The sequence below is a fragment of the Pristiophorus japonicus genome, chromosome 1 (assembly GCF_044704955.1).
Source record: "Pristiophorus japonicus isolate sPriJap1 chromosome 1, sPriJap1.hap1, whole genome shotgun sequence".
Lineage (NCBI taxonomy): Eukaryota > Metazoa > Chordata > Chondrichthyes > Pristiophoridae > Pristiophorus > Pristiophorus japonicus.
In genome coordinates this window covers 470,300,406-470,316,965 of record NC_091977.1, presented here as the reverse complement: position 1 = coordinate 470,316,965, position 16,560 = coordinate 470,300,406, and the positions used below count along the sequence as shown (strand labels likewise).

At 44.8% G+C, this 16,560-nt stretch overlaps 2 protein-coding genes across 6 annotated transcripts in view; both read right to left on the bottom strand.

Annotated features, from left to right (window-relative positions):
* ints8 (integrator complex subunit 8) overlaps positions 1-7,755 on the bottom strand; it is a 166,891-nt gene extending 159,136 nt beyond the window's left edge. For all 5 annotated transcript variants that reach the window (XM_070894311.1, XM_070894333.1, XM_070894326.1 and 2 more), the window contains exon 1: positions 7,623-7,755. The gene's annotated coding sequence lies outside the window, so the exon portion shown is untranslated. The remainder of the gene's footprint in view (positions 1-7,622) is intronic.
* Positions 7,756-15,807: 8,052 nt separating this feature from the next.
* The window catches only part of LOC139268496 (neural-cadherin), a 306,309-nt gene continuing 305,556 nt past the window's right edge, over positions 15,808-16,560 (bottom strand). The window contains exon 33 of the mRNA XM_070886774.1: positions 15,808-16,221. Within this exon, the coding sequence (XP_070742875.1) occupies positions 15,808-16,221 (414 nt within the window). The remainder of the gene's footprint in view (positions 16,222-16,560) is intronic.

Sequence of the window (16,560 nt, the reverse complement as noted above, 5' to 3'; positions counted from 1 at the left end):
TCGCTCTCTCTCTCTCCCTCCCCTCCCCTCCCCCCGCTCTCTCTCTCTCTCTCTCCCTCCCCTCCCCCCGCTCTCTCTCTCTCTCTCCCTCCCCTCCCCCCGCTCTCTCTCTCTCTCTCTCCCTCCCCTCCCCCGCTCTCTCTCTCTCTCTCTCCCTCCCCTCCCCCCGCTCTCTCTCTCTCTCTCCCTCCCCTCCCCCCGCTCTCTCTCTCTCCCTCCCCTCCCCCCGCTCTCTCTCTCTCCCTCCCCTCCCCCCGCTCTCTCTCTCTCCCTCCCTCCCCCCGCTCTCTCTCTCTCCCTCCCTCCCCCCGCTCTCTCTCTCTCCCTCCCTCCCCCCGCTCTCTCTCTCTCCCTCCCTCCCCCCGCTCTCTCTCTCTCCCTCCCTCCGCTCTCTCTCTCTCCCTCCCTCCCCCCGCTCTCTCTCTCTCCCTCCCTCCCCCCGCTCTCTCTCTCTCCCTCCCTCCGCTCTCTCTCTCTCTCCCCTCGCTCTCTCTCTCCCTTCCCTCCCCTCCCCCCGCTCTCTCTCTCCCTCCCCTCCCCCCGCTCTCTCTCTCCCTCCCCTCCCCCCGCTCTCTCTCTCCCTCCCCTCCCCCCGCTCTCTCTCTCTCCCGCTCTCTCTCCCTCCCTCTCCCTCCCTCCGCCCGCTCTCTCTCTCTCTCCCTCCCTCCCTCCCCTATCTCTCCCTCCCTCCCTCCCCATTCCCTCCCCCCCCCCCCCCCCCGCGACCCGAACGGCTTTCTCCCCCCCACTCAGCGGCACGAACGGCTGCAGAATTCTCCCTGACTGAAGCACTTTCACACAGGTAGGAAGATGGTTTATTTAATCTTTTCTTTGCTTATAAATGTTTATTCAGGTTGGATTTATTTGAATAATATTTGTAGAAGTATAAATAAGAATTTATTGTTGAATTTAATGATTTCCCTTCCCCCCCCACCTCGTTCTGGACGCCTAATTTGTAACCGGCGCCTGATTTTTTAATGTGTAGAACAGGTTTTTTCAGTTCTACAAAAATCTTCACTGGTTCCATTCTACTTTAGTTTGGAGTATATTTTCACTGTGGAAACTTTCAAATCAGGCGTCAGTGGCCGGACACGCCCCCTTTTGAAGAAAAAATTCTGTTCTAAACTAGAACTGTTCTACCTGACTAGAACTGCAGAAAAAAAAATGTGGAGAATTGCGATTTCTAAGATAATCCGTTCTCCACCAGTTGCTCCTAAAAATCAGGCGCGAATCATGTGGCAACTTGGGCCCTAAAAGTGAGTTCTTAGGTGACTGAACAGTCCAATACGGGAATTACAGTCTCTGTCACAGGTGGGACAGAATCATTGAAGGAAAGGATGGGTTGGGAGTCTGGTTTGCCACACGCTCCTTCCGCTGCCTGCACTTGCTTTCTGCATGCTCTCGGCGACAAGACTCGAGGTGCTCAGCGCCCTCCCGGATGCTCTTTCTCCACTTAGGGCAGTCTTTGGCCAGGGACTCCCAGGTGTCGGTAGGGATGTTGCAATACATGGAGATGTAGTAGGATAGATGAGTACAGGCCGGCAGTGGACCACGGTAGTGCTGTGGAACTGGGAGGAGCAATCCTGATCCTCCATGCTCCACAGAAGGGTCTGCAAAAACAAACTTTTCGTACCAGTTCTTCAGCAGCCTTTCGCAATCCTTTTAGGCTGCTGTAGTGCTGGCAAAACAAATCAGAGCTTGCACGGCATATGCTCCACTTAGTTTTTCACACATTTTGCAGAAGGGTCCTGAAACAGGGGCAGAACCCTTCTTTACATACTTAAATTGATCCAATGCTGATTTCAGGCACCCGTAAGGTACGACTAAAAAATGTGGACCAATACGACAGCAGTGATTACGTGCAGGACCCACATTGCGCCCAACTAACAGGCAAATTTCTACCAAGTGTCCAAATAATTTTTGCTGAATGTGACCCGTGCCAAGTACCAGGATTACATACATAAGATTACATAGGATATGCAGCACAGAAACAGGCCATTTGGCCCAACTAGTCCATACCGTCTTCCTGTCTTTCCTCATCTAATTCTATCAGCATGGCCCTCCATTCCTGTCTCCCTCATACGCTTGTCTAGCCTCCCCTTAAATGCATCTATACTGTTCGCTTCAACCACTCCCAGTGGTAGCAAGTTTCACATTCTCACCACTCTTTGGGTAAAGAAGTTTCTTCTGAATTCTCTATTGGATTTCTTGGTGACCATCTTATATTGATGGTCCCTAGTTATGCTCTTCCCCACAAATGGAAACATTCTCTCTAAATTCACTATCAAAACCTTTCATAATTTTGAAGACCTCTATTAGGTCACCCCTCAGCCTTCTTTTTTCAAGAGACCCAGCCTGTTCATCCTTTCCTGATGTATACCTGTGCATTTCTGGTATCATTCTTGTAAATTTTCTCTGCACCTTCTCCAGTGTCTCTCTATCCTTTTTACAACATGGTGACAGAATTGTACGCAGTATAAGAGTGGTCTAACCAAAGTTCAATACGGGTTTAGCATAACTTCCCTACTTTTCAATTCTATACCTCTAGAAATAAATCCTAGTGCTTGGTTTGCTTTTTTTTTAATAAATAGCCTTGCTAACCTGTGTCACAACTTTTAATGATTTGTGTATTTGTACTCCAAGATCCTTTTGTTCCTCTACCCCACCTAGACTCACAACCTCCCTATTCTTCATACCAAAATGTAATAACTCACATTTCTGTGTTGAACTTAATTTGCCAATTATATGCCCATTCTGCAAGTTTATTAATTTGTAATTGTTTCAGTCCTCCTAATCTGCAAATTTAGAAATTGTGTTTTTGATTCCAAAGTCTAAATCGTTAATATGAATTGTAAACAGTGGTCCCAGAATTGACACTTGTGGAAAACCACTACCAACCTTCTGCCACTGTGAATAGCTACCCTTTATGCCTATTCTATGCTTTCTGTCTTGAAGCTAACAAGCTATCCATTCTGCTCCTTGTCCCCTGACTCCACATTCTTAGTCCTTGTCCATCAATCTATTATGGGGTACCTTATCGAAGGCCTTTTGAAAATAGTTAAATTACTTCTACTGCATTCCCATTGTCTTCTCTCTGTTACCTCTTCAAAAAATTCAATGAGGACGGTCAAGTAAGACTTTCCTTTTTGAAATCCATGCTGACTATTCATGGATTCAATTATTTTTCCAACCACCGATGTTAAGCTGACTGGTCTAGAATTGCCTGCGCATGTTCTATCCCCTTTCTTAAATATAAATCATCATAGGCAGTCCCTCAGAATCGAGGAAAAAAACATAGAAACATAGAAAATAGGTGCAGTAGGCGGCCATTCGAGCCTCCACTGCCATTCAATAAGATCATGGCTGATCATTCCTTCAGTACCGCTTTCCTGCTTTCTCGCCATACCCCTTGATCCCCTTAACCATAAGGGCCATATCTAACTCCCTCTTGAATATATCCAATGAACTGGCATCAACAACTCTCTGCAGCAGGGAATTCCAGAGGTAAACAACTCTGAGTGAAGAAGGTACCCCTCATTTCAGTCCGAAATGGCCCACCCCTTATCCTAAGACTATGTCCCCTGGTTCTGGACTTGCCCAACATCGAGAACATTCTTCCCGCATCTAACCTGTCCAGTCCCGTCAGAATCTTATATGTTTCTATGAGATCCACTCTCATCCTTCTAAAAGCCAGTGAATAAAGGCCCAGTTTATCCAGTCTCTCCTCATAAGACAACCTAGCCATCCCGGGAATCAGTCTGGTGAACCTTCGCTGCACTCACTCAATAGCAAGAGCGTCCTTCCTCAGACTAGGAGACCAAAACTGAACATGATATTCCAGGTGGGGCCTCACCAAGGCCCTGTACAACTGCAGCAAGACCTCCCTGCTCCTATATTCAAATCCCCTAGCTATAAAGGCCAACATACCATTTGCTTTCTTTACTGCCTGCTGAACCTGCGTGCCCACTTTCAGTGACTGATGAACCATGACACCCAGGTTTTGTTGCACCTCCCCTTTTTCTAGTCTGCCGCCATTCAGATAATATTCTGCCTTCGTGTTTTTGCCCCCAAAATGGATAACCTCACATTTATCCACATTATAATGCATCTGCCATGTATTTGCCCACTCACCTAATCTGTCCAAGTCACCCTGCAGCCTCTTAGCGCCCTCCTCACAGCTCACACCGCCACCCAGTTTAGTGTCATCTGCAAACTTGGAGATATTACACTCTATTCCTTCATCCAAATCGTTAATGTATATTGTAAAGAGCTGGGGTCCCAGCACTGAGCCCTGCGGCGCCCTATTAACTGCCTGCCATTCTGAAAAGGGCCCTTTATCCCGACTCTCTGCTTCCTGTCTGCCAACCAGTTCTCTATCCAAGTCAGTACATTACCCCCAATACCATGTGCTTTGATTTTGTACACCAATCTCTTGTGCGGGACCTTGTCAAAAGCCTTTTGAAAGTCCAAATACACCACATCCACCGGTTCTCCCTTGTCTACTCGACTAGTTACATCCTCAAAAGATTTCAGAAGATTCGTCAAGCATGATTTCCCTTTCATAAACCCATGCTGACTCGGTCTGATCCTGTCACTGCTTTCCAAATGGGCTGCAATTTCATCCTTAATGATTGATTCCAACATTTTCCCCACTACCGGTCTATAATTACACGCTTTCTCTCTCCCTCCTTTTTTAAAAAAGTGCAGTTACATTAGCTACCCTCCAGTCCATAGGAACTGATCCAGAGTCGATAGATTGTTGGAAAATGATCACCAATGCATCCACTATTTCTAAGGCCACTCCCTTAAGTACTCTGGGATGCAGACCATCATTAGCCTTGTTGTTTTTAAGCTGTTGGTGCAGTGTTGGGGTCTTACTGAGGTGGTGGCAGGTAGCATGCTGCAGGATGGAGTCGAGAACACTCGAGTCAAAGGCAGAGGGAGATCTTCGAAGTGCTCCTTCCAGCGGGCCCTGACTGCCTCGGTGTCCTTGATGAGTGTTTTCCCGTTCTTGGCCAGCAGTGGGGTGGGGCCTTGGGTGTTTGTCCCGTAGGTGGCCTTGACTGCGCATATCATGGCTGTCGGCCAGCTACTGTAACTCCTGTGCTTTCTCCGTCCACCACCTGTTCTTTAGGTCCTGGGTTTTTTGATGAACCTCAGCCTTGAGCCGTCTGTAATGGTGCTTTGCCGCTCCCGCGTTGGGTTATTGTTTAAGGCTCAGAAATGCCCTGCGCTTGCGATCTATTAGCTCTTGGATCTTCTGATCATTCTCATCAAACCAGTCCTGGTGGTTCCTGGTTGAGTAACCGAGCGTCTCTTTGCAGGCAGTGGTTATGGAGGCCTGGAGGACAGACCAAGCGCTGTGGGCATTCTGTGTCTCGGGGTCATCAAGGCACGCTAAGTTAGCTGTGAGGCGCTGGCTGTATAGAGCTCTCTTTAGCTGGATCCTTAAGTGCTCCGGCATTGACTTTTTTGCGGCACTGCTTCTGCTGCTCCCTCCGCTTTGGGGCCATGTTGATGTCGATGATGGATCGGATTTGGCGGTGGTCTGTCCAGCAGTCATCGGCTCCTGTCATAGCGAGGGTGATGCGCACATCCTTGCGATCCCTGGCTTGGAGCGAGGGTGTTACCACGATGCCTTGTATTTGTCCCTCTGGCGGAACAAGGTGTTGGCAATGACAAGTTCGTGCTCGAGACATTTTGTCAGGAGTAGGGTACTGCTGGAGTTGGCTTTCCCCACACCCTCTCTGCCAATCACGCCACCCTAGAGGTCTGTGTCCTTGCTAACCCTGGCGTTGAAGTCACTGAGGAGGATCAGTTTGTCGCCCGCAGGGGCGCAAGACAGGGATTTTGAGGTTGGAGTAAAAACCCTCTTTGGCCTCATCAGTTGCATCCAGTGTTGGCGCGTATGCACTGATGAATGTGGCGCACTGGTTGCGGGATAGGGTGAGTCGAAGAGTCATGAGGCGTTCGTTAGCCCCGCGGGGGAGTTTTTGAGGCGGTCAACCAGCTCGTTTTTAATGGCGAAACCTACTCCGTGGAGGCGGCGTTCTTCCTCTAGTTTCCTTTTCCAGAAAGGGGCAACATTCCACCTTGTTCCTTGAGCTGGTCTTCCCCTGCCCGCCGGGTCTCGCTTAGGACAGCGATATCAATATCAAAGCGTCTAAGTTCCCGGGCAACTATGGCGGTGCGGCGTTCTGGCCTGTCGCTGTTGAGGTTGTCCACGAGGGTCCTGATGTTCCAGGTCCCGAATTTCATGTTAACAGAGTGGAAGATGCCTTTGCGTGAGTTCTTTTAACATGGGGTGGTCATTGCACACCGGCTACCACACAGGCTTAGCTGAGCAAGGTCTTGATCCAGTGGCAAGGGGGTCCCAGACGACTGGAGACCAGGCTGTATGGGCCTAGTTGCCTATGGCGAGATGTTGGCTGCAGGCTCGGCACTAGGTAGCGTCCTTGGTGGTTGGTGGCAGGCATTGGGAGGGTCAGTGGCCCACCAGGGTTCAGGGTGGGAGGGCAGGGGGGCGGTCACAGCCATGGTACTCACCACATGTTGGAGAAGAGGCCAGGTCGCCAGTGGGGAAGGAGAGCTCCAGTTGTCGCTAGAGGAGGAGGGGAGGCCTGTTGCCGACGTAGGAGGGGGGGACCCGGTTGTCATTGAGGAGAAGGTTGTGTGTTGCCACGGGAGGTCCAGCTCTCGTCGAGGAGGCCCAGACTCCATCGTGGAGGAGAGGCCCATCTGCCGTCGCTGGAGGTGTTCCGATCACCACCATACATACCGGTATTATGTTAGCTATCCGCCAGTCTTCTGGCACTCACCTTTTTCTAATGAATTATTAAAATATGTGTAGTCATGCCTCTGTTAGCTCTTCCATAGATTCTTTTAAAATGCGTGAAGACAATCCATCCAGACCAGGGGTTTTATCCTCTTTGAGTTTGACTAGTTTATTTAATATATCCCCTCTTTATTTTAAATGCACTTATCTCATCATCCAATATCAGATTAGACCCATACAAATTAAGTTTGACAACCTGCTCTAGAATGTGTTGTAGAAGTCAAAACAGTTAGTTTATTTGGTTTTCTTAAAAAAAGGCAAGCCTCGGCCTGTTCATAGTAGGAAACAAAAGCCACTTAACAACACAGACCAACTATTTATAACCCCCAACATAGCTGACACATGCCTCTGACCCGGACCCACAATTCTACCCTCTTAATAATGTTATCATTTTGTCGTCTTGTTTTGAAACCCAACACATTTACCTTGAAGCTTTGAATTATCGAGAATCTTCTGATAGCTCACTGACAAGGCTGCTATTCGCACACAATCATTCTCCATCAAATCTTTGCTTTAAAATTCAAACATACTTCTTCCCATTGCCCGCGAAAGATGCAGTAAAACGAATGACCGGGTTTTCAGCCCTCAAATTATTTTTTTTCACATCCGAAGGCCGAGAAACCCAAATAATTTTTCACTCACGAGCGGTTTATTTTGATGTCTTAGTCCGCAAGGAATCACTGAGCAGCGCTTCTGTACAGCTCCCTCCGCAAAAAAAGGACAATCCCCCATTTAAACCAAACGCGGAGTAACTATGGTGCTTCCAAATGCAGGGTAAACGACTTACTTTGACAACGAGTAGAGCAACGACCTGCACTCAGCTCCTCTGTTCTACGAGAAACATGTCACACACTCCAACAAACACAGCCGGGTCACGCCAACACTTCCCACTGCCGCCGTTAGCCCCCGGATCCGGCGCCACCTTCTGGAACCTTCCCCGGCTCCGGCGCCACCCTCTGGAACCTTCCCCGGCTCCCGCGCCACCTTCTGGAACCTTCCCCGGCTCCCGCGCGAGACTGGCGCCCCCTTGCTGCCGCGTGCTGCATCTTCTCTGTGTCTTTTGGTTTCCTCTCAACACTTTTCCTTCATTTGTTCTGGTAAAGTGAGACATCACCACTGACACCTGCGGGTTCTTGGCCGCAGACCGCCCAGGTGGAGAAAGTCCATCCGGGAGGGCATTGAGCTCTTCGAGTCTCAATGCAAAGAGCATGGAGGCCAAGCGCAGGTAGCGGAAGGAACGGGCAGCAAACCAGCCCCACCAACCCCTTCCCTCGACGAATGTCTGTCCCACCTGTAGCAGGGCTCTCGTATCGGATTGTTCAGCCATCAAAGAGCTCACTTTGGGAGTGGAAGCAAGTCCTCCTCGATTTCGAGGGACTGCCTATGATGATGATGATTTAGAAACATAGAAAATAGGTGCAGGAGTAGGCCATTCGGCCCTTCGAGCCTGCACCGCCATTCAATGAGTTCATGGCTGAACATGCAACTTCAGTACCCCATTCCTGCTTTCTCGCCATACCCCTTGATCCCCCTAGTAGTAAGGACTACATCCAACTCCTTTTTGAATATATTTAGTGAATTTGTTTTGGTTGCTTCAACCATTTGAGTCCCAGCATTAAAAAGTAATGAAGGTGGACATTCTCTTTGGGAGGCGGCGGCACGTTCTGAATGTATGGTATGATTTAAATGTGGAAGTAGATATAAATGTGGGGTACCAACAAATGCAAGGGCAATCAAACATCATCATCATAGGCAGTCCCTCCGAGTCGTGGACCCAGATGACCGATTAACTCATTTTAAACGGTGGAAAATGCCTGCGCCTGAATTATTTTAAGTGGGGTGGCCGTTGCACACCAGCCACCACACGGCACAGCAAGGTCTTGGTCCAGTGGCAAGAGGATCCAAGATGATTAGAGACCAGGCTCCTCCACATGTGCCAGTACATACACACAAACTCAAACATACTCCGACTCTCCTTCCTTCCTCCTTCCACAGGACCTCTCTCTGTCTCTATATCCCTGGATATTATTACCTAACAATATTATCAATTATTGGCAACCAAACAGTCTGCAGTCGATACATGTATCAAAATGGCATATGTTCTGTTTACAAGGGACAGCATATTCAGCACTTTCCCTGTGAAAAGGAGACATCAGCTGGATAGGGTGCAGAATTATCACCAGTTGGCAACATTTCCTGAGACAAAGGTGTTTGCACAGATCACTACCCTTGGCCCTGCATTTATAGACCCCTCCACATGTACCTGGATATGTTAGAGACTTGTATTAGCCACCTACGCTTCACAATTCAGGCTCTCAGAGCAGTCACATATTTATCCCATCTGCTGCAGGATGACCTGTAAACAACTCTATGCTAGTTAAGGTTACCACATAAAGCTGTCATATTATTGGATCTTTCCACACCCAGGAGACACCCGTCATCTCAGGCAGTCTGTAGTGCGCACATGTAGCAAGCAAGCAACAGATACTGTTTTCATGGGACAACCCCTTCATCATTGTGCTGTGAAAAGGAGACATTGAATGCACAGGGTGCATTCATCAGTGGCAATGTGTCGCAGATAGAAGTCGTGTGTATCATTTCAACTCCATAGCCTATGTAAACAACAAGGGTTTATACTCAATAAATGTTCATGTAGTATCTGACCACAAAAGTATTATTATGCATGTCAATATACAGGGCACTTTCATTGTGCTGTCGTCCATGGTACCCACATTTTCGGAAGAAGTGCCAAGAGGATGGATGTCAGAAGACTGGCTAGTGACCCTACTAAGAAAACCCCTTGACAGTGGAGGAGAGCCTTGAGCTGGAAACCTGAGCTACCTCTCAGAGTGCAGGGGTTTCCCATGGGTGCGGGAATTTCCAATTTAGGTTTATGCTACGCTTGATGGGCTACACAAGAACCATGTGCAAAAGTGAGAAGCACGCTCACTTTTCTTGCACTGCTGATACCTTTGAACCCTCAAATTCTTTTTTTTCACATCCAAAGGCCGAAAAACCCGATTCATTTTTATGTTTTAGTCTCCAAGGAATCGTTGAGCACCGCTTCTGCACAGCTTCCTCTGCAAAGAAAAACAATCCCCCATTTTAACCAAATGCTGAGTAACTATAGTTCTTCCAAATGCAGGGTAAATAACTTACTGTGAGGACAAGCAGAGCAACGACCTGCAGCCATGATGAAGCTACTTGGGCAACTTCATTGCTATGGTTGGCAACCTCCCTTTTATGCAGCTGTCATCTGTGCATTTACTGGAGGGAGGCCTTCACACCCAGAAATGGTCACCCTCCTTTGGTGCACCTTCTGCAACAGAGTTACCCACATATCTCCACTGTGCCATTGTGAACAATTCGTTCATTTTCCTGCCTCTACCATAACTTCCCCTTTAAAGGACGAGTTGGAGCTCCTTCTTGAAGAACTCCTGGCTTTTGTGCTTCCCAGCCAAGTATGTTCCATGCCAAGCTTTTCATGTGCCAGCAGAAGTGCAATAGACAAAGCAATTGTGTGATTTATTGTACTTCTTCTATCCATTCACTATGGCAATGTAGGTGTATCTCTTACACTATTTTTATAAGCAACTATTGCCATCCATTAATCTGTTCAGTTAAACTTAAAACACTTCACTTTTTAGTCTCTTATGTAACTGTTAATAAGTGAACTAGAAAGAATTAAAGGCAATATACAAATACAGAAATCACAGTAAATCAGTAGTCATAATATAGGAATATTCAATTTTAATAAAATTGTAGCTAGGTAGCCATACCCTAAAATAAAAAATTCTTGTTCATTCCACGTCAAGAAAGGTGAATTAATTGATTGATTTGTTGCATGACATGTGACCAGCATACAACACTGAAAAGAAATTGACAATGACATTTCATTGATATTGAAGAAAGACGAGAAATAGGAACATTTTATTGTGTAGAAAAAAGAATACATTTATATTTACAACCCAGTCGAACCACTTTTGTCTGAAAACCCATTACTGTGTAACTGTCACATAGATTATTAACACATATAAAGTATGGCACAGACTTTAGTGTTGGCCAATCTGATTGCTTAGATATGGTGTAAGCATTGGCATTCCTTGGCTAGCTTCTTACTTTTCCAACTCAAATTTTGTGTGTTGAATACATAAAAGTCACCAACTGCTGATTATTGTTAACATACTAAATAGCTCTTTGAAAGGCATAGGCTGAGAGTAACTCACATGGAAGGGAGGGAGCACAACTTATTCCTGTTAATTCAAAGTTGATTTTTTGCTAAAAAATAAAATGAATTATCTAGTAGTACAAATTAAGCGATTTTAATAAAACAGGAGACTCAATTCAATTCTAATTAAGAGACTTTGAATTGAGATTGGTAGACATAGTTCTTGCCCTGTCTCTTGTGCTGGACTTTGGAATAACAGAAAAAAAATTTTTTTAATTGAGGATAACTTATATTTTGATGTTTAAGTTTACAGTTTCTTGAAAAAATGTTTGCTTTCCTTTCTCTTATTGTGAGATTCAGTATGCCCCATTTTATTGTAGCGTAAAGATGTTTTTTCAAGGCTTTTCAAAAATCATGATTTAGAAGTGAAACTCATGTTTGCATCTTTTGGAAATCAGCAAGCATTTATAAAATTTTGTACAAATCTAAAATTTTACAATTCATCTCCACAGAACTGTTTCATTATAATTTTATGTTACAACATGGCTGGATTCACAAACGCAGAAACAACAGACAAGTAAGGTTTGCTCAAAGTGGAAATGACACTTGGCTGCCCTTAAAAATTGTCAAAAATAAAATTACTGGTTTGTTTAGGGAGGACACTGCAGCAGTCCGGCATGTCAATGTTAGAAACTTTTTCTATATTGGAGTATAAAAATAGGTATACATCAAAGGTGCCTGTGACATCTGTTGCAAGATCCCTGCAGTGCTTTTTACTGACACTCTGCTCCCTTTAGTCAACAGCTTATAGGTTGCTTGTTGCCTGGATTGACTATTTCTGAAATTTGTTGCTACATTGCTTGTTACACCCATTCGATTTCCTTTTTTGATGCCAATGTTATTATTTTAAAGATCATTTGTTTTATTTTAAACTAGTCGAACTCCTGTGGTATTGCACAGGGAGTCAAGACCAAGTGCAGTATTCAGGCCAAGCAGAGTCAGAGGTCAGGGGACAACTGAACCTAGGCAGCATCGGGGGATGGGGAAGATGAGAGAAGGGAGGGGTAAAGGAGGGGAGAAAGTGAAGAGGAAGAGGGAGTGGAGAGGGAAAGGGAGCGGGGTGAAGTGGCTGCAATTCCTATGATGTATTGCTTGCAAAGTGGCTGCAATGAATATGGCCAATACAGTAGCTGAGAAGACAAAAATGTAAAAGATATATCGAGAACAGATTTCAACGCCTCTAATTGATATTTTGATGGGGTTTGGGCTTTCCATTGGGGGGGCGGGGGGGGGGGGGTGGGTGGGCGAAACGGAGTTGTTCATTGCAGGAATATCTGCTAGGCTTTTGCAGGTAGGGACGTGGAGGCTGCCTGTTATTTGGGCTGCATGAAGTTTAGGTGTTGTTGCAGAGCCACTGGCTGGCCACTGCATAGAAGTTCAGGACGTTTCACAAAAGTTGATTTATAAATATCAAATCCTGCTTTTCCACTTAAATGTCACTGTGACCAATTTAAAATGGAAATCAGCTATTTATAATACCATCTACAGGGGCTTCTAGTACAGCAGATATATATTGGCACTTTTGTAATGCTTTATTCCCTATACGGAGCTTAAAGTAGGAACAGAATGTTAGAATCTACTCTGCAAATTTTAAAAATTCATTCTCGGGTTGTGGGCATCACTGGCAAGGTTGGCATTTATTACTCATTCCCAATTGCCCTAAGGCGGCGGTGGGCCTTCTTCTTGAAATTCTTTGTCGCGGTTTCACTGAATGGATTGGTAGGCCACTTCCGAGTGTTGATAAGGGTTAACCACTTTGGAGTCATCTCTAGACCAGACCAGGTAAGGACGGCAGGTTTCCTTTCCTAAAGTACACGAGTGAACCAGTTGCTTCAATCTGACAACTTCAGGGCCACTTTTACTAATGCGATCTTTTTATTTCCAGATTTTGTAAACCGAATTAAAATTTTTAAACTGCCATGGTAGGATTTAAATTCACGCTTTTTTGGATTACTCGTTCAGTATCATAACCACGACACTATCATATAATATATATCTATTTAAAATGAATAATTACTTATTCTCATTTCTCCTGAGGGTATTGATTTTATAATTATTTATCTTTTTAGATGTAGCATCTCTGGCACATTGCCACAGAGCGATCAGAAGCAACTATGCATTAGTGATTCCCTACATAATACCTCAGTTGAGTACGGTCAGAGGGAGGTAATAGGTAGAAAAATAGAAACATAGAAAATAGGTGCAGGAGTAGGCCATTCAGCCCTTCGAGCCTGCACCACCATTCAATAAGATCATGGCTGATCATTCCCTCAGTACCCCTTTCCTGCTTTCTCTCCACATCCCTTGATCCCCTTATCTAACTCCATCTTGAATATATCCAATGAACTGGCATCAACAACTCTCTGAGGCAGAGATTCCATAGGTTAACAACTCTCTGAGTGAAGAAGTTTCTCCTCATCTTAGTCCTAAATGGCCTACCCCTTATCCTAAGACTGTGTCCCTTGGTTCTGGACTTCCCCAACATCGGGAACATTCTACCTGCATCTAACCTGTCCCGTCCCATCAGAATCTTGTATGTTTCTATGAGATCCCCTCTCATCCTTCTAAACTCCAATGTATAAAGGCCCAGTTGATCCAGTCTCTCCTCATATGTCAGTCCTGCCATAGAAACATAGAAACATAGAAAATAGGTGCAGGAGTAGGCCATTCAGCCCTTCCATCCCGGGAATCAGTCTGGTGAACCTTCGCTGCACTCCCTCAATAGAAAGGACGTCCTTCCTCAGATTAGGAGACCAAAACTAAACACAATATTCCAGGTGAGGCCTCACCAAGGCCCTGTACAACTGCAGTAAGACCTCCCTGTTCCTATACTCAAATCCCCTAGCTATGAAGGCCAACATACCATTTGCCTTCTTCACTATCTGCTGTACCTGTATGCCAACTTTCAATGACTGATGAACCATGACACCCAAGTCTCGTTGCACCTCCCCTTTTCCTAATCTGCCGCCATTCAGATAATATTCTGTCTTCGTGTTTTTGCCCCCAAAGTGGATAACCTCACATTTATCCACATTATACTGCATCTGCCATGCATTTGCCCACTCACCTAACCTGTCCAAGTCACCCTGAACCTCTTACCGTCCCCCTCACAGCTCACACCGCCACCCAGTTTAGTGTCATCTGGAAACTTGAAGATATTACACTCAATTCCTTCATCTAAATCATTGATGTATATTGTAAAGAGCTGGGGTCCCAGCACTGAGCCCTGCGGCACTCCACTAGTAAGGCCTGGAAAATCCCTAAAGAATGGGAGAGGCAAAATGGAAGGTGTGACTCCGAATGGATGGCCCATGAGTAATACGGACAGGCCTGGGAGAAGGAAGCCGGTCTACTATCTCTGGGACATAGTGTGCTAAGATGTTGAGAGAAGGGCGAGAAAATAAAAATACACTTCAGTTAATAAAAATAGTTTTGAATATGATTAGGCTAATATACTGTCAAACCAGGGACTTAAGCAAAGTTCACAAAATATTAGTTCCAATTAACTTTTAGCACTAACTTCTGCTTAACCTTCCATTCCTTTAAATATGAAAAACTGCCCTTGTTACCATGGTGACTGTATTTCACTTGCCCAATTGCTGTCTTCAAGAAAGGAATCACAGGCATCCACTTTTATGTACCCAGAATTATTCCTTCAATGCCATGGTGCAATTAAGCTTATCACGATAAGGCTTTGCATTCCTGTTAGTAAATCTCAGTAATAGCAAGAATCTAATATTCAGGCTGGACTTGCCTGTCAGAGCACCGTGCATTGCCCATCAGTTGTAACAAAACAATCATAATACAAAATTTAGTTCAATTCAATACAGAAGACATTCATGCACAAAATAAATACATCTCAAAGAAATATTTAAAGTACTATAGTACAAAAATAATTTAACATTTCAAAGAGTTCATTACTGATTGGTACTCATACATGTGTACTGATTTTCTGAGGAACAACAGTCTTAAACGCATAACAGCACAATTTGATGGTAGTGAATTACAGTAAGTATTTGATTACAAGTCATGGTTGACACTAAAAATGACATTCACATTTCACATAACATATCTACTACTGCAGTGATATAGAGCAGAGCACCAACAAGGATGATTGCTTTAATCTTCATCAAGAAGATAGGTATAATTTAAAGGTCACAATTAGTGGCATCAGGGACCCAACACTGGAAAAACCAATTTGCATTGTACAACTTCCTTTTGAAAGGAATAGAATACAAGTTAGAATCATTTGGACGATCAGTTGCCTTGTGATCATTCTTCACTAATTATACAGGATTAAGCAAATGATCTCTGGCTACTTTTTCTCATAACTTTTACTCTACCACAGCCAAAAGGATAAAATCCATGGTCATTATATAGCTTCTTGTTTTATTACTACTGTCTGGAAGCCACCAGACCAGTAAAACTGAATAGTCCCTTGTAAAGCTGAAGTAAGAATATCCGGAAACAAAATAATCCTCACTACCAGCATGACTGGCTGAAAGTATCAGAATACAATGAATACTGTTGTATCAAGATCTACTTAGAAGAAGCATAACTTGCAGGTTATCTTGCTCTTATATACAGACCTGCCAATATTTAGAATTAGATATTCAAATCAGATCTGAATCCTCTTGATTATTTAAACACAAATCTGGAAAGGAAACTGCTGAATAATCGTGCCAATGATTTCTCAATTAGGATTTTCAAAATGTCCCAGTGATTGTATATGACATTTCTATTATTACATACTATTGTCCTGTTTCTGGCCACAAAATTCTTTCAGTTTGTCAAACTTTGAGCGGCAGTCTCTGAGATAATCATAATTCAAGTCTTCATCTACGTTGGACGTGTCCACAGAGCTGAGGCTCCCTGCCAGTGACCCTCGTCCCTCAAAGCAGTAAACATGCACCGTGTCCTCAGGAATAGCTCTCAGGTCATTGTCTGCATCCCAAATAATCCGGGACACATAGTTTTTGAAGTCCAGGGTATTGGATTGAACAGTTTCAGAAAATATCATGTTTGGGTGAGCTTTCAGGTTGACCTGCTTCTCTTCTTGTGAATCAGGAGAGGCCTTTACCAGAGGAGCTGTCGTCGAAGAAGACTGAGACAGACTTGCTCGCAGAGGTTTCTTCAGTTCACTGATGTCATAACCATTCTAAAAGGTAGAAAAAAATCCATTTACTTCATTGCGTTTATGATACTGATACTGTCAAAATACAGAACCTGTCTTTCAGCAGAGTGAAAATTTCAGTCTGGTGTGTTGTAATGGTGCCTCGTCTAAGTTTGTCTTTCTTCTGCTGGTGAAGTTAAGGATTGCATTACATATCGTATTATCTTACATCTACCTATTCAACTAAACACTCAAAGGACCATTCCTGTTGATATCAAAAGTCACTTTCTATTACAAAAAGCCAAAAAAATTTAATTCACAGTAGTAGGGAGGTTGGGGATGGCATCAAACAGGAAATTAGGGACGCGTGCAATAAGGATACAG